The 18,341-nt window shown below is 36.6% G+C and overlaps 1 protein-coding gene across 5 annotated transcripts in view; it reads right to left on the bottom strand.

The window, feature by feature from the left end:
- PCNX4 (pecanex 4) overlaps positions 1–18,341 on the bottom strand; it is a 99,139-nt gene that overhangs the window by 55,848 nt on the left and 24,950 nt on the right. For 3 of the 5 annotated variants that reach the window (XM_061156942.1, XM_061156940.1, XM_061156943.1), the window contains exons 8-11: positions 18,142–18,245; positions 14,181–15,217; positions 13,647–13,833; positions 6,385–6,463 (exon numbers count right to left, since the gene is read on the bottom strand). In XM_061156942.1, the coding sequence (XP_061012925.1) occupies positions 6,385–6,463; positions 13,647–13,833; positions 14,181–15,217; positions 18,142–18,245 (1,407 nt within the window). Of the gene's footprint in view, positions 1–5,282; positions 6,464–13,646; positions 13,834–14,180; positions 15,218–18,141; positions 18,246–18,341 lie in introns of those variants that run through there. The other 2 variants (XM_061156941.1, XM_061156944.1) reach the window with 2 other exon arrangements.

Here is an 18,341-nt window from a genome sequence, read left to right on the forward strand (position 1 = left end):
CCTGGCAGGCTACAGTCCGTGGGTTTGCAAGAGTCGGACACGACTTAGCAACTTCACCACCACCACCACTAGGTTGGTCATAGCTTTTCTTCCAAGGAGCAAGCGTCTTTTAATTTCATGGCTGCAATCACCATCTGCAGTGATTTTGGAGCCCAAAAAATAAAGTCTGACACTGTTTCCACTGTTTCCCTACCTATTCTAGAGCATAGTGATGAGTAAAGAAAGCAAATGATGAACTATAACACAATTGTTTGGATACACTTAAATTTATGTACATAGAAGACAGTGCTCATTTTGCCCACAGGGGATCCCAGATAATGGGATTAGACACAGGCTGGGAAATTATGTTTGGTATATTTAAAGATTTTGAAACACAAGATGGAGAATTTCAGCAGCAACCTGTGTCCATTGATGGATAAAGAAAATGTGGTATATAGATATTGATACAATGCAATAACTCAGCCATTAAAAAAAAATCTAGCCACTTGAGACAACATGGATGGATCTAGAGGGGTATTATGCTGAGTGAAATGTGTCAGACAAAGAAAAATACCACATAATCTCACTTATATGTGTAATCTAAAAAACAAAACAAAAAAAAAACAGACACATAGCCATGGACAAGAAACAGGAGATTGGTGGGTGGGGGCAAAATAGGTGAAGGGGATTCAGAGGTACAAACCTCTAATTATAAATCCCTGTGGGTTTGTTCCTATTTTCTTGTTTTTCCTGGATTTTGATCATGTTGTCTTATCTCCTCAGGTGTTTTAGATTTTCCAACATAAATATGAAAAATTATAAAAATAATTTAAAAATCCAGAGAAGATTAATATTTGCTCAGGGTAGCAGCTAGGTACACTACAAATCTAGGATCATCTTAATCCAGTTTTGAAAAGATTTGGGCTTAGTTGTTCAGTTGTGTCTGACTCTTTGCGACCCTATGGACTGCAGCCCACCAGGCTCCTCTGTCCTTGGGATTTTCCAGGCGAGAATACTGGAGTGGGCTGCCATTTCCTTCTCTAGGAGATCTTCCTGATCCAGAATCGAACCAGGGTCTCCTGCATTGCAGGCAGATTCTTTAACAGGTGAGTTACCAGGGAAGCCCCTTGAAGAGATTGAAAAGATTCAAAATTGATCTATTTTTTTTTACCCTCCTTCTTTGGAGAGCCCTAGACTCAATCTTTAACACTTTAACTTAGTAGAAAGTCTGCCAAAAGTGTTAGTTGTCTTCCCAGCCACCTCCTCCTGAATCGACCAATGTTCCTAGAAGAAAAGCAGCCCAAATGCTGAGCTCAGGTCTCGAAGTTTCATTCTGCCTTGGGTCTTGGTGATATAATCCTTCACTGTCTTCTTGATTCACTGATACTTTTGACACAGATTTTAAAATCTTTTGCAGTTTCCCTAGTTCTCTGTGAGATGTTTGATGTGAATTACATGTGCACTACTAAAAGTGGAAGTCAGAAAAGCTGGTTTTAGGGCAAGTTCAATAAGGTCAAGCTATTTTGATTGTATCAGATGGAGATAAATGGTTACATATACAGGTGCAGTGCTAAGAGAGGTTAAGTACATGTATTTGAACATCATTAATTTATTGATGATATGTAAGGTTTTGGGAGTGAATGCAATTGTCTATGATGAAATGTAGAGTAAGAAGAGGTGGCCTGAACCACTGATTAAGAAATTTCAAAATTCAGAGGTCAGGCAGAAAAGGAAAAGTGGTAAAGGCAATTGAGGAGTAGTCAGGGAGACAAGACGAAAATGAAGATCATGTGGTATCAGGGAAGTCCAAAAGAAAAAAAAGGTGACTCAAGCAGTTGTCAAAAGTATCAAGTGCTGCTTAAGAAAGTGAAGTTGCTCAGTCGTGTCTGATTCTTTGCGACCCCATGGACTGTAGGCTACCAGGATCCTCCGTCCATGGGATTTTCCAGGCAAGAATACTGAAGTGGGTTGCCAAATAAGACAGTAATATAAAAGTCACTGTAGTGGACCCTTGAACAGTGCTGGGGTTTTAATCTGTATATAATCTATAGTAGGCCCTAGGTTTCCATGGAAACAATTTCAGACCACGTAGTAGCTTAGCATTTACTAATGAAAAAAATCCATGTACAAGTGAACCTGCACAGTTCAAACCTACGTTGTTCAAGGGTCAACTGTAGTTGGTTTGATAATATGCAAGTAAATAATGACTTTAATAAAAACTTTATTTTGGGGTAACAGTAGAAATGGAATCCAAACAGGAACACTTTGACAAGTGAATAAAGGTGAGAAAACTTGGCCATGAATGAATGGCAAGACATTGAGGCAGTTTGAGAAGAATCCATGGCAAAAAGAAAGCATGGCATGGCACTATTATAATAGTGTAAATCTTTAAACAACTTAAAATGCCCATTATTTGAGGGATAGTCTAATACTCCGTTATTTATATCTATTAAAGTTATATAATCACTAAAACTGATAATTAGCGTGCAGAGTCGGACACACCTGAGCGACTGAACTGAACTGAACTGAATGATATGAGAAAATTTCCGTCAGTGACAAAAAAAGATATATACATAATATATATGTGTGCATGTATGTATGTACTGTTGTTGTTTAGTTACTAAGTCATGTTCAACTCTTGCGACTCCATGGACAGTAGCCCACCAAACTTCTCTGTCTATATGTGTGTATATATATATGTATTTCCAGCTAATACATCTCAATTACATAAATCATAAGCCTGAGATCCAAACTCAGATGTAACACCAATCCCATTTTAATAACTATACTATATTGTTTCCCCCAAAATGACTAACACACAAATCTCGTGAATTCATTAACTGAAATTAGTCCAAAAAAGTATCCTTTAACATTGCTGTACTGAACTGTTCCACATAATAAAGGAATAATAGTAATAAAAACCTAATTGGTACATTTCAAGTAATTTCAGTCATTACTATAGAGAATGTATTATTGTACTACCAACCCAGGAGGCTACTACAGACTAAATAAAGGGTACTATAGATGAAAATAATAAAGGTAGAATAAAGGCACAATAAAGGACAGAAATGGTATGGACCTAATAGAAGCAGAAGATAGTAAGAAGAGGTGGCAAGAATACACAGATGAACTATGCAAAAGATATCTTAATGACCCAGATAACCACAATAGTGTTATCAGTCACCTACAGCCAGACATTCTGGAATGCAAAGTCAACTGGGCCTTAGGAAGCATCACTACAAAGCTAGTAGAGATGATGGAATTCCAGCTGAGCTATTTCAAATCCTAAAAGATGATACTGTGAAAGTGCTGCACTGAATGTGCCAGCAAATTTGGAAAACTCAGCAGTGGCCACAGGACTGGAAAAGGTCAGTTTTCATTCCAATCTCAAAGAAAGGCAATGCTAAAGAATGTTCAAACTCCTGTACAACTGCATTCATTTCACACACTAGCAAAGTAATGCTCAAAATTCTCCAAGCTAGGCTTCAACAGTACATGAACCAAGAACTTCCTGATGTTCAAGCTGGATTTAGAAATGGCAGAGGAACCAGAGATCAAACTGCCACATCCGTTGGATTACAGAAAAAGCAAGAGAATTTCAGAAAAACATTTGCATCTTTGATTATGCTAAAGCCTTTGACTGTATGGATCTCAACAAACTGTGGAAAATTCTTAAAGAGATGGGAATACCAGACTGCCTTACTTGCATCCTGAGAAATCTGTATGCAGGTCAAGAAGCAAGAGCTAGAACCAGACATGGAACAATGGACTGGTTCCAAATTGGGAAAGGAATACATCAAGACTATATATTGTCACCCTGCTTATTCAACTTACATGCAAAGTACATCATGCAAAATGCTGGGCTGGATGAAGCACAGCTGGAATCTAGATTGCCAGGAGAAATATCAATAATCTCAGATATACAGATGACACCACTCTTATGGCAGAAAGTGAAAAGGAACTAAAGAGCCCCTTGATGAAGGTGAAAGATGACAGGGAAAAAGTTGGCTTAAAACTCAACATTCAGAAAACTAAGATCATGGCATCCAGTCCCACCACTTCATGGCAAATAGATGGGGAAACAACTGAAACAGTGACAGACTTTATTTCTGTGGGCTCCAAAATCACTGCAGATGGTGACTGCAGCCATGAAATTAAAAAACACTTGCTCCTTGGAAGAAAAGCTATGACCATCATATTAAAAACATGATAGCATATTAAAAAGCAGAGACATTACTTTGTCAACAAAGGTCCATATAGTGAAAGCTATTGTTTTTTCAGAGTTGGACCATAAAGAAGGCTGAGTGCCAAAGAATTGATGCTTTTGAACTGTGGTGTTGGAGAAGATTCTTTTTTTTTTTTTTTTTGATGTGTTACTTATTCTTTATGCTATTATAAAATGCACTGTTTCTTCAGAACCATCATATGTGCAAAGTCAAAAGATGTTTACAGACAAATGTTAAACATAACAAGAAACATGGGGTGCACCCATTTGGCAAGAGCTGAGCCTCTGTTTTCAGTCTTCATCATCCGGAGGGATACCCAATTCCTCATCTGTCCACTGGGAAGGGTCGGGATAAGGAAAGTGACCCAGCACAGCATCTGAGTCGTGTCAGAAGCACCAGAGAATCGAGAACCACATGGTTGCACTGAAGAACTCGCCCTGGATCACCTGGGATCTGGTCAGCTGCGGGAACTGTCTGTACCGGGGCTCGATGTGCGCACCTCTGCCAGCCCATGGGCTCCAGCTGCCCGCGTGCAGCGGCCTCTGAAGGGGTGGCCTCCAACGTGAGTGAAAGGCGACAGTCGCTTCAGAGCCGACATGCCAGCCATCGTTAGACCGGCCGTTGCCCAGGTCGCACCACTGCAGCACCTGGAGAAGAGTCTTGAGAGTCCCTTGGACTGCAAGGAGATCCAACCAGTCCATTCTAAAGGAAATCAGTCCTGAATATTCATTGGAAGGACTGATGCTGAAGCTGAAGCTCCAATACTTTGGCCACCTGATGTGAAGAGCCGACTCATGAGAAAAGACCCTGATGCTGGGAAAGACTGAAGGCAGGAGGAGAGGGGATGACAGAATGAGATGGTTGGATGGCATCACCAACTCAATGGACATGAGTTTGAGCAAGCTCTGGGAGTTTGTAAAGGACAGGGAAGCCTGGTATGCTGCAGTCCATGGGGTCACAAAGAGTTGAACACAACTGAGAGACTGAACAACAACAACATAGATGAAAACAAAGTAAGGTGTAGAGAAAATTCCTCTCAAATGATGACAATTCATTATTTAACCTCCTTATAAGTTCCTGTAAAAAGTTCCTAAGCAGCAAAAGAATGAAAATAAAACCCTGATCACATTATGAAAATTTGTCTCCTATCTTTTTTGGTTTGAGTTCAAACAACTTAAGACAATAGTAACTGGTAGTCCTATTGGGCAAGTCATTCTTCAGAATCAGTATATTCAGTGGAAAAGAAATGCACAATGAGCCAGATCTACAGACTGGCCTCTAACAGTCATAATCAGGTTACCTTAATGTTGCTAATCCTGCTGAGTACATGATGAATGGGATGAACCCTTTTCCTTTTAAATATATCAAAAGGCTATCTGGGAAAAAAATAAAAATTTATTTTGGAAGAGATTTTATTAAAAGTTTTTAAGCTTTCTGAATTGAAGTATATGAAAAGAAACTGAATAGATTATATGAAAACATTCAGAGCATGTTAAATGTTAAAATAAACAGCAGAAAGTTTGAAAATACTATAAAATTTAATTATATTTCAAATAAATATATGTACATTTTGCAACCTTCAGTAGGATCCATTATTATTACTTAAAAAACACTGATATGCATATCTTTTAAGCATGTAAAATATACATAGTTTTTGACTTCTCTAAGGCAAGTCACTTATCACACATTAAAGAAAGCATTAAAAAATTCATTTTATAATCTTATACAAATGTTTTATATTTATCAAAGCCTACCACAATCCATAGGGCACAAATACTGGCCAACTAATTCTAACTTTTATATTATACATAAAGTTGTTGTTTTATACCAGTAGGATATCTAAGAAAATCAACTTTATAGAGCTTAGCTTTTCTCAGGCATCTGACTTGTAGGAGGAGAGAGGTAAGTCCAGTGAAGTTATAAGGAATCACAATGTTAACTTTTCTAGAATGAAAAAATAAACACATCTCATTTGCTCACAATACAGTTACAAGTCAAAATGGCGTCTACACCAAATGTATATGGAGAGGTTTTGAAGAATAAATTGGATATCCCAGGGGAGGATCAGCTGCTTGTACTGTAAGGTTTCTTAAAAGTAGTGGATGAGCTTGTATACTATAACGTTCCTCATCATCATTTGTGGCATAAAGCAATTCCCATGAAAGATTGGCCCACTGACCTCTAACAGCTTCAGCATTTAACTTCCCAACATGGATCAATAATTCTTGAAGGGTAAGTACTCTCCCAGTGTAAACTCCCTGTAAAGAAGAAAGGAGGTTGAAGAGAAAGAAAAAGAAGAGAGATTATATTCAGGCCTTTATTTATAAACTTAGAGAAAAACTCCACTGTAGTTAAGCAAACTTAAACAGAAAGTAATATATCAAAATGTACATGAGTTGCTTGTCTTCAAAATCAAGAATCACTTCTATTTGGTTGCTCTCTGACTAAGCGTGAAATAAAAAAATTTCCTGACATTGTACTCACTTCTTTCTTTCTTTCTTCTCTATTCCCTCACTCCATCTGGCCTCAGCAAAACGTAAGTCATAAATATTAACAATCATCCAATTATTGAGGTATATTTCATATTCCAAATAATTTAATGGCTTTTTAGTATATTCAGATATGTATAACTATCTCCACAATTTTTGGGTATTTTCAGCACCTCAAAAAGGAACTCTGTACTCTTTAGCTATCACCGTCCTATCCCTAATCCCCCCAGTCACAAGGAACCACTAATGGCTGAGTAGTATTCATGTGTGTGTGTGTGTGTGTGTGTGTGTGTGTACATCTTTACCCATTCAGCTGTCAGTGGATATATAGGTTGCTTCCATGTCTTGGCTATTGGTAAACAGTGCTGTTATGAACACTAGGGTGCATGGATCTTCTTGATTAGAGTTTTTGTCTTCTTTCAGATATATGTGCAGGAGTGGGATTGTTGGATCATATGGTAACTATTTTTAGCTTTTTAGGGAACTTTTGTATTGCTCTCCATAGTGGCTGTACCTATTTACCTCCCCACCAACAGTATAAGAGGGTTCCTTGAACTCTCCACACTCTCTCCAGCATTTATTGTTTGTGGATTTTTTTTAATATTAGCTATTTTGACTGGTTTGAGGTGATATTTCACTGCAGTTTTGATTTGTGTTTCTCTAATAACTGGCAATACTGAACATTTTTCATGTTCCTTGATACCATGAGTATAATGTTAGCTGTGGGTGTCAATATGTGGCCTTTATTATGTTGAGGTATGTTCCCTCTATACCCCTACCTTCTGGAAAGTATTTTATCTATCATAAATGGATGGTGAATTTTGTCAAAAGCCTTTTCTGCATTTATTGAGATGATCATATATTTTAATTTGTTAATGTGGTGTATCACATTTATTTTTTGTGGATATTAAAGAATCCTTGCATTCCTCAGAAAAATCCCACTTGATTATGGTATATGATCTTCTAAATGTATTGTTGGGATAAGTGGGCTAATATTTCAATGAAAAATTTTACATCTATATTCATCATTGATACTGGCCTGTTTTTAATTAATTTATTTGGAGGCTAATTACTTTACAATATTATGGTGGTTTTTGCCATACATTCACATGAATCAGCCATGGGTGTACATGTGTTCCCCATCCTGACCCTCCCTCACACCTCCTTCCCCATCCCATTTCTGAGGGTCATCCCAATGCACCAGCCCCGAGCACCCTGCCTCATGCATCGAAGCTGGACTGGCGATCTATCTCACATATGATAATATACATGTTTCAATGCTAGTCTCTCAAATCATCCCACCCTCGCCTTCTCCCACAGAGTCCAACAGTCTGTTCTTTACATCTGTATCTCGCATATAGGGTCATTGTTACCATCTTTCTAAATTCCACATATATGCATTAATATACTGTATTGGTGTTTTTCTTTCTGACTTTGTTCTGTTTAATAGGCTCCAGTTTCATCCACCTCATTAGAACTGATTCAAATGCATTCTTTTTAATAGTTGAGTAATATTCCATTGTGTATATGTACCACAGCTTTCTTTTTTGGTACTACAACTTTCTTATCCATTCATCTGCTGATGGACATCTAGGTTGCTTCCATGTCCTGGCTATTGTAAACAGTGCTGTGATGAACATTGGGGTACACGTGTCTCTTTCAATGCTGGTTTCCTCGGTGTGTGTGCCCAGCAGTGGGATTGCTGGGTCATACGGCAGTTCTATTTCCATTTTTTAAAGGAATCTCCACACTGTTCTTCATAGTGGCTATACTAGTTTGCATTCCCACCAACAGTGTAAGAGGGTTCTTTTTCTCCGCATCCTCTCCAGCATTTATTGTTTGTAGACTTTTTGACAGCAGCCATTTTGTCTGGCGTGAAATGGTACCTCATTGTGGTTTTGATTTGCATTTCTCCGATAATGATTGATGTTTAGCATGTTTTCATGTGTTTGTTAGCCATCTGTATGTCTTCTTTGGAGAAATGTCTGTTTAGTTCTTCAGCCCATTTTTTGATTGGGTCGCTTATTTCTCTGGAATTGAGCCACAGGAGTCGCTTGTATATTTTTGAGATTAATTCCTTGTCAGTTGCTTCATTTGCTATTATTTTCTTCCATTCTGAAGGCTGTCTTTTCACCTTGCTTATAGTTTCCCTTGTTGTGCAAAAGTTTTTAAGTTTAACTAGGTTCCATTTGCTTATTTTTGCTTTTATTTCCATTACTCTGGGAGGTGGGTCATATAGAATCCTGCTACGATTTATGTCAGAGAGTGTTTTGCCTATGTTTTCCTCTAGGAGTTTTATAGTTTCTGGTCTTACGTTTAGATCTTTAATCCATTTTATTTTTGTGTATGGTGTTAGAAAGTGTTCTAGTTTCATTCTTTTACAAGTGGTTGACCAGTTTTCCCAGCACCACTTGTTACAGAGATTGTCTTTTCTCCATTGTAATTTCTTGTCTCCTTTGTCAAAGATAAGGTGTCCATGGGTGCATGGATTTATCTCTGGGCTTTCTATTTTGTTCCACTGATCTATGTTTCTGTCTTTGTGCCATTACCATACTGTCTTGATGACTGCAGCTTTGTAGTAATAGCTGAAGTCAGGCAGATTGATCCCTCCAGTTCCATTCTTTGTGCTCAAGATTGCTTTGGCTATTCCAGGTTTTTTGTAATTCCATAGAAATTGTGAAATTATTTGTTCTAATTCTCTGAAAAATCCCGTTGGCAGCTTGATAGGGATTGCATTGAATCTATAGATTGCTTTGGGTAGTATACTCATTTTCATTATATTGATTCTTTTGATTCATGAACATGGTATGTTTCTCCATCTATTTGTGTCATCTTTGATTTCTTTCATCAGTGTTTTATAGTTTTCTATATATAGGTCTTTTGTTTCTTTAGATAGATTAATTCCTAAGTATTTTATTCTTTTTGTTGCAATGGTGAATGGAATTGTTTCCTTAATTTCTCTGTTTTCTCATTGTTAGTGTATAGGAATGCAAGGGATTTCTGTGTGTTAATTTTATATCCTGCAACTTTACTGTATTCATTGATTAGCTCTAGTTAATTTTCTGGTGGAGTCTTTAGGGTTTTTTATGTAGAGGATCATGTCATCTGCAAACAGTGACAGTTTTACTTCTTTCTTCTTCTTTTCCAATCTGGATTCCTTTTCTTTTTCTGCTCTGATTGCTGTGGCCAAAACTTCCACAACTATGTTGAATAGCAGTGGTGAGAGTGGGCATCCTTGTCTTGCTCCTGACTTTAGGGGAAATGCTTTCAATTTTTCACCATTGAGGATAATGTTTGCTGTGGGTTTATCATATATGGCTCTTATTATGTTGAGGTATGTTCCTTCTATGCCTGCTTCCTGGAGGGTTTTTTTAAATCATAAATGGATGTTGAATTTTGTCAAAGGCTTTTTTCTCCATCTATTGAGATAATCATATGGTTTTTACCTTTTGTTAATGTGGTGTATCACATTGATTGATTTGTGAACATTGAAGAATCCTTGCATCCCTGGGATAAAGCCCACTTGGTCATGATGTATGATCTTTTTAATATGCTGTTGGATTCTGTTTGCTAGAATTTTGTTAAGGATTTTTGCATCTATGTTCATCAGTGATATTGGCCTGTAGTTTTTTCTTTGTGGCATCTTTGTCTGGTTTTGGTATTAGGGTGATGGTGGCCTCATAGAATGAGTTTGGAAGTTTACCTTCTTCTGCAATTTTCTGGAAGAGTTTGAGTAAGGTAGGTGTTAGCTCTTCTCTAAATTTTTGGTAAAATTCAGCTGTAAAGTCATCTGGTCCTGGGCTTTTGTTTGTTGGAAGATTTCTGATTACTGTTTCGATTTCTGTGCTTGTGATGGATCTGTTAAGATTTTCTATTTCTTCCTGGTTCAGTTTTGGAAAGTTACACTTTTCCAAGAATTTGTCTGTTTCTTCCAAGTTGTCCATTTTATTGGCACATAGTTGCTGATAGTAGTCTCTTATGATCCTTTGTATTTCTGTGTTGTCTGTTGTGATTTCTCTATTTTCATTTCTAATTTTGTTGATTTGATTCTTCTCCCTTTGTTTCTTGACAAGTCTGGCTAATGGCCTGTCTATTTATCTTCTCGATGAACCAGCTTTTAGCTTTGCTGATTTTTGCTATGGTCTCTTTTGTTTCTTTTGCATTTATTTCTGCCCTAATTTTTGTGATTTCTTTCCTTCTACTAACCTGGGGTTCTTCATTTCTTCCTTTTCTAGTTGCTTTAGGTGTAGAGTTAGGTTATCTATTTGATTGCTTGCCTGTTTCTTGAGGTGGGCTTGTATTGCTATGAACTTTCCCCCTGGCACTGCTTTTACTGAATCCCATAGGTTTGGGGTTGTTGTGTTTTCATTTTCATTCATTTCTATGCATATTTTGATTTCTTTTTTTATTTCTTCTGTGATTTGTTGGTTATTCAGAAGTGTGTTGTTTAGCCTCTATGTTTGTATTTTTAATAGTTTTTCTTCCTGTAGTTGACATCTAATCTTACCGCATTGTGATCAGAAAAGATGTATGAGATTATTTCAATTTTTTTGAATTTACCAAGGCTAGATTTACGGCCCGGATGTTATCTATCATGGAGAATGTTCTGTGTGCACTTGGGAAGAAAGGTGAAATTCATTGTTTTAGGGTGAAATGTTCTATAGATATCAATTAGGTCTAACTGGTCCATTGTATCATTTAAAGTTTGTGTTTCCTTGCTAATTTTCTGTTTAGTTGATCTATCCATAGGTGTGAGTCGGGTGTTAAAGTCTCCCACTATTATTGTGTTACTGTTAATTTTCCCGTTCATGTTTGTTAGCATTTGCCTTACATACTGCGGTGCTCTATGTTGGGTGCATATATAATTGTTATATCTTCTTCTGGGATTGATCTTTTGATCATTATGTAGTGTCCTTCTTTGCCTCTTTTCATGGCCTTTATTTCAAAGTCTATTTTATCTGATATGAGTATTGCTACTCCTGCTTTCTTTTGGTCTCCATTTGCATGAAATATCTTTTTCCAGCCCTTCACTTTCAGTCTGTATGTGTCCCTAGGTTTGAGGTGGGTCTCTTGTAGACAGCATATATAGGGGTCTTGTTTTTGTATCCATTCAGCCAGACTTTGTCTTTTAATTGGGGCATTCAACTCATTTACATTTGAGGTAATTATTGATAAGTATGATCCTGTTGTCATTTACTTTGTTGTTTTGGGTTCCAGTTTATAAACCTTTTCTGTGTTTCCTGTCTAGAGAAGATTGTTAGCATTTGTTGAAGAGCTGGTTTGGTGGTGCTGAATTCTCTGAGTTTTTGCTTGTCTGTAAAGCTTTTGATTTCTCCTTCATATTTGAATGATATCCTTGCTGGGTACAGTAATCTGGGTTGTAGGTTTTTCTCTTTCATCACTTTAGGTATGTCCTGCCATTCCCTTCAGGCTTGAAGAGTTTCTATTGAACGATCAGCTGTTATCCTTATGGTGGTCCCCTTGTGGGTTGTTGTTTTTCCCTTGCTGCTTTTAATATTTGTTGTGTTTGATCTTCATTAATTTGATTAATATGTCTTGGGGTGTTCTGCCTTGGGTTTATCCTGTTTGGGACTCTCTGGGTTTCTTGGACTTGGGTGGTTATTTCCTTCCCCATTTTAGGGACGTTTTCAACTATTCTCTCCTCAAGTATTTTCTCATGGCTTTTTTGTCTTCTTCTTCTGGGATTCCTATGATTTGAATGTTGGGGTGTTTAACATTGTCCCAGAGGTCTTTGAGGTTGTCCTCATTTCTTTTTTCCTCTCTGCTTCATTTATTTCCACCATTCTATCTTCCACCTCACTTATCCTATCTTCTGCCTCAGTTATTCTACTGTTGGTTCCCTCCAGAGTGCTTTTGATCTCAGTTATTGCATTATTCATTATTGATCAACTATTTTTTTATTTCTTCTAGGTTCTCGTTAAACTTTTCTTGCATTTTCTCAATCCTTGTCTCCAGACTATTTGTCTGTAACTCCATTTGGTTTTCAAAATTTTGGATCATTTTTACTATCATTATCCTGAAAATTTTTTTCAGTTAGACTCCCTATCTCTGCCTCTTTTGTTTGGTTTGGTGGGATTTTATCATGTTCCTTTACCTGCTGAATATTTCTCTGCCTTTTCATCTTTAGGTTGCTGTGTTTGGGGTGGCCTTTCTGTATGCTGGAAGTTTGTGGTTCCTCTTTATTGTGGAGGTTCCTCCCTGTTAAGGTGTCCCAGTCATTAATCACTGGAAGAGGGAGAATCTTGTTGAAGACACTTGTACCTCTGGGTGAGGTCTGGGAGGTTCTGCAGAACTTCTGAGCCCTCTCCCTATGGAGTCAGGGTGCCTTATCCTTCCAGTGCATTGATGAGGTCACCAACCAGGAATCTAGAGTTTTTATTCTGGCCTGTTTTCTTTTATGGTATCTTTGTCTGATTTTGGTATCAGGTGGTGGTTTCATAGAATGAGCTTAGCAGTGCTCCTTCCTCTGCAATTTTCTGGAAGAGTTTCAGATGCAGAGGTGTGACCTCTTCTCTACATGTTTGACAGAATTTACCTGTGAAGCTATCCGGTCTTGGACTTTTGTTTCTTGGGCATTTTAAAATCACAGTTTCAATCTCAGCTCACAGTTTGTATTTCTGGTTCAGTCTTGGGAGACTGTACCTTTCTAAGAATCTGCCCTTTCTTCTAGGCTGTTCATTATTTACTTTTTAAATTTTTGGCTGTACTGTGTGGCATGTGGGATTTTAGTTCCCCAACCAGAGTCGAACCTGTGCTGCCTGCATTGGAAGCATGCAAGTTTAACCACTGGACCACCAGGGAAGTCCCAATATAATTGATATATTTATACCTAGAATGTTATCTCTATTACTGAGGTTAAATACTTTATAACTGATTTCTATTCTTTAAGGTTTATATAAAAAAATGTTTAGGAACACATTTTTAACCTTACCATATTAGGATCATATCCCAGAGAAAACAAGTATGGTTTTTCTTGTAAAACTGCTTCCTTCCACTTTTCATCAGATACCAAACCAATGTACCAGTCACTTTCATATTCTTCAAGGCAGTTAATCAACCCTTTAAAGTCTTCTACTGGACCTAAACTTGCTTTATCGATCATTAGTTTCAGAGTGTACCTTAAAAAATGGAGAAACAATGAATTTTAAGTTTGATCAATATTTTTAAGACATTAAATTAAAATCATACATATTTCAGAGAAAAAGAGAAATGATAAGAGTTGAAAGAAAAAAAATCCAGAAAGCCATATAAAATAGATACTCCACATAAAAAAAAGAAGTACAAATTTAAGTGTATTCTGGATATAATCATAGTACATACGAAGCATTTTTTTTTTTCAACTGTAGGAAAGTGATCATTTTTTAAAATTAAAAATGGAAGAGCATCTCCTTCTAAGTTTTTTTTTTTTTTTAAATCAACATTTTCCCGCCAATATTAAAACTTGTATGTAATAAAAATAAATTACCTGAAAGCTTTTAGGGCTAGTTGGAACAGGTCTGGTTTTTCTGTGAGCCAATCCAAGGCAAGAGACCAAGGCAAAACACCACTGTAAACTCTCAATATATGACCAGGACTAGGAATCATATTGTCTACCCCAAACAAACTAAAGTAACAAGTCATTACTGTACGAACATACAAGTCTTTTAGAACTCTGTCCTTTGCAATTTCTTCCCCTACATTTGAGGCATTTTCTTTTGAAGGAAAACATTCCAACTGCATTAAAATAAACTGGTACCAGTCTTCTGGAAATAATGAACTCATCTCCTTCATTTTGGAATTAGGTAAACAGTTAGACATCCACTCTTCAGGTAAGCTTAATAAGTGAGAATGAGAACAACTGAACTCCATGAGAGGGATATATGCCATGGCTTCTTGTTTTCCTTTGTCAATGGCAGGGTATCCAAGTGCAACTGCTTGGTAAAGACTCTCTTCAGTAACTGTGTTTATAGAATGACTACCAATGTTCTGTGATTCTACTGAACCGGGAATAGGCAAATTTATACCTGGCAATACTTTCAACTGATCTTTTTCATCTTTTCCTTTTTTGATAGTTGGCTCTTCACCAAAAACATCATCAGACCAGTCATCCAAATTTTCTGAATTTAAACTATCTGTGTCTTCTGGGGATTCAGTTTGTGGTTCAGTATTCAAAGCAGGCAGGATTATTAGAGATGCTTTCCCTTTATTTTCAGTTTTGTGAGCATTCTCCAGCATGCTAGACCTTCTAGAACAGTACTGAACAAGTATCCACAGAAGTACTTTAACAAGGTCACCTTTAAATTCTTTTAAGTTATCATGAGAATCAATTATGCCAGACAGGACATTCCTGGCATCAGAATAGAGTTTCACAGGCAAAACAGTACAGGGTGTCAAAACATTTCCAAAGTGTTCATTAATGGAACATAATTTTACATATTCTTCTTGTTCAAAGGCACTTTCAAAAACTTCATCAACTCTTCGAGCTTCAGCAGTGTGACAGGATGTCTCTTGCAATTCTAACCCCTAAAGAGGAAATTAAAAGTACTTGAGCTTATGATCACTTATTACAAAAAGAAAAGTAACCAGTTTTGTAACTGTTCATGGATTGCATTCTCATAATAAAAATATGTAAAATGAAACAAAAATTATTTAACCTGAGAGCAAATCTTAATTCAAACTTAATGATACATTTTTATGTTGGATATGGAAATGAAAAATAATGCTGCATTTTTAAAGACATTATAGAAATTCCAATAGAAATTGGCAAAACAATTTTAATGAGTATGACCATAATTTTAAGACTGTAGGTCAAGATTAAATCACACTTATTAAGAACTTTTTTAAATTATAAAAATTTGGAAAGGAGTAAAATTGGAAATATATAGTATGCACATAATTTTGTATCCTTTCCATTCTACTTTATATACTAGCATTATTCTACTGTATAGATATGTCATAATTTATTTAACTAGTATCCTGTTCAAGTTTTTAAAAATTATAACATAAAAATAATAATAAAAGTTTATGTATTTGATTATTTTCTATCTCCTCCAACTACAATATAAACTCCATCAATCAGCTCTCTTTCAGTTACTCCTATATCCTCAGTGCCTAAAGCAGTGTCTGACACACAGTAGGTATGCAACAAATATATACTGAAAGAATGCTTTCAATATATTCCTATATAAATTTTAAACACATTTTGATTACTTCCCTAAAATGAATCACCTGAAGAGGATACATCAGCTCACTGTTTACTATTATTATTATTGTAATTATTGCTTACTTATTTATACATTTTCTCAAAACTACCAGTGTTTTTAATAAAAGGCAATGATGTTAGGTTGTACTGTGATCCAGGGAAAGAACATGGAATGTGACATTAGAAACTGCTTTTAAATAATGGCTCTGCTCAGATGCTAGTACACAATCCTGAGTACATCACTAACCCTCTGAGATTCCTTTTGCTTCTCTTTCAAAGAAAAATAGCCCTGGCATATAGGACTGTGAAGATTAAAGTAAGTAATGAAAGTGATTTGTCAAATTTTTAAAGTGTTACATGGAGCACAAAAGATTATAAAAGGACCTGCATTATTAGGTATTTTAAAACCATACCATTTAAAAATAGAACTAAATTAAGCAATGAAAATAGCCTCCATATTTTGCATGATTTTTTGCCTTCTCCTACTTGTACATGTTAGACTAGAACACTAGTTCTCAAACTTTAGGTGAGTCAGAAACACTGGGAGGCCTGTTAAAACCGACTGCTGGGCACTTGCCCCAGAGTTTCTGATTCAGTAGGTCTGGGTTGAGGCCTCAAAATTTCATTTCTAATAAGTTCCCAGGAGATGTTAAAATTACTAATCTGAAGAACTGGATTTTGAGAACCACTGGACTAAAGGAACAGTTTCTAATCATAGAAATTTTATCCAATCTATGCTAAGACAAAAAAATTCATTCATTCACTATTCATTCAGCAAATACTTACTAAGGGCCTACTATGTGCCAGGCACTGTTCCAGGGGCTTAGGATACAGTCTCTAAATAAAAACAAAGATCCTTGCTCTTGTGACTTTTATGTTAGAAAAGTGGGGGGACACAGGTAATCAGCAATAAAATTAATAAGTAAGTTACATAGTTTTTTAGAAGGTATAGAGCTATAAAAACAGAGAAAAAGTAAAGCAAGCCAGGAGGATTGGAAGTGCAGTCAGGATGGGAGTGGGTATGCAATTTTAAATAGAATAGTCATAGTAGACCTTACTGAGGTGACATCTGAGCAAAGCCTTAAAGCTGGTGAGAGAGTTAGCTGTGTGGTTACCTGAAAAGAAGGGTGTTCCAGCAGAAGGAACACCCAGTATGCTGGAGTGGAGTGAGACAGTTAAAGCAGCAGATGAGACAAAATAGAAAACTGGGAGCTTGACCATTTACAGCCTTGGCTTTTACTCTGAACAAAAGAAGAAATCCTCTGTAGAATTTTGAGTAGAGAAGTGGCATGATCTGACTTAGATTTTAAAGATCATTCTGGGTGGTAATAGGCTAGTTGTGGGATCAGAAGTAGAAGCAGAGACCAATTAGGAAGCAATTGCAGTTACCCATAAAAAGGATGAAAGGGGCTGAGGGCAGGGTGGTGAGAAGTGGTGGGATACAGGATGACAATGGTGGAGCCAATAAGATTTCTTACTGGATTGGATGTGGGGTATAGAAGTAAACAAGGAATCAAATATCACTAGACTAAAGCCCAAATGTTTTTGAGCTGAGCTACCAGAAGGATGAAGTTGTCAGCAAGACCTGGGCCAGTCTGATATTAAGAGGTTAAGGAAGAGAGAAGGAACCATCCGAGGAGACTCTCAAGGATTAATCCGTGAAATAAGTCAAGAGATCAACTGTGTCAAATGCTTCTGACAGGTCAAATAAGACCAGGTGTAAGAACTGATCATTGGATTAAGCAATCGTCAGTCACTGGAGACCTTGACATTAGGTTTTTCAGTAGCATAATAGAAAGGGTCAAAAACTAGGGTAAGTTGAAGAAAAAATGGGAGAAATGAAAATTGGAGACATGATGATAAGCAATTCTAATAAAGCATTTTGCTCTGAAAGGAGAAAAACAAAGAGTGTTAGCAGGTAAGGGAAGTGGGGTCAAAAGAAGGTTTTTATTAAGTTGAGAATGCTTATATGATATAGGAGTAAAGAAAATATTACTCAGTCACCTTTTTGAGATGCTCACCCAGATAAGGATAAAAAGATGAAAAGGGGGCAAGTGTACTTTGTTATTATGCTCTATCATATAGTCAACACTAGTCTATCAATATGTGCATATTGAAATATACTTTTAAAATCCTAGGTGTTTTCACAATTAAAAGATACTCTTTCAAAGTGAGCTATTAAGTCTCTGATGTGTGCTTAACAAAATTTTAACTTGTACAAGAGAGATTTCAAATGCACAATGACCTTAATGTTAACACAGCAATAAGTATAGCCACATTCTAGAATCATTATCCATATTAAACGATCCTGAAAACGGCCCAAGTAATGAGACCCAGGTAAGAGGAGACCTAAAACAAATTAGAAAAAAAAGTAAGTAATTGTTCAAGCTTGTTTTATTTTGCCATGTGAATTTTAAAAAAATCAATAAAACACTTGGAACTAAT

This window comes from Dama dama, chromosome 12 (assembly GCF_033118175.1).
Source record: "Dama dama isolate Ldn47 chromosome 12, ASM3311817v1, whole genome shotgun sequence".
Lineage (NCBI taxonomy): Eukaryota > Metazoa > Chordata > Mammalia > Artiodactyla > Cervidae > Dama > Dama dama.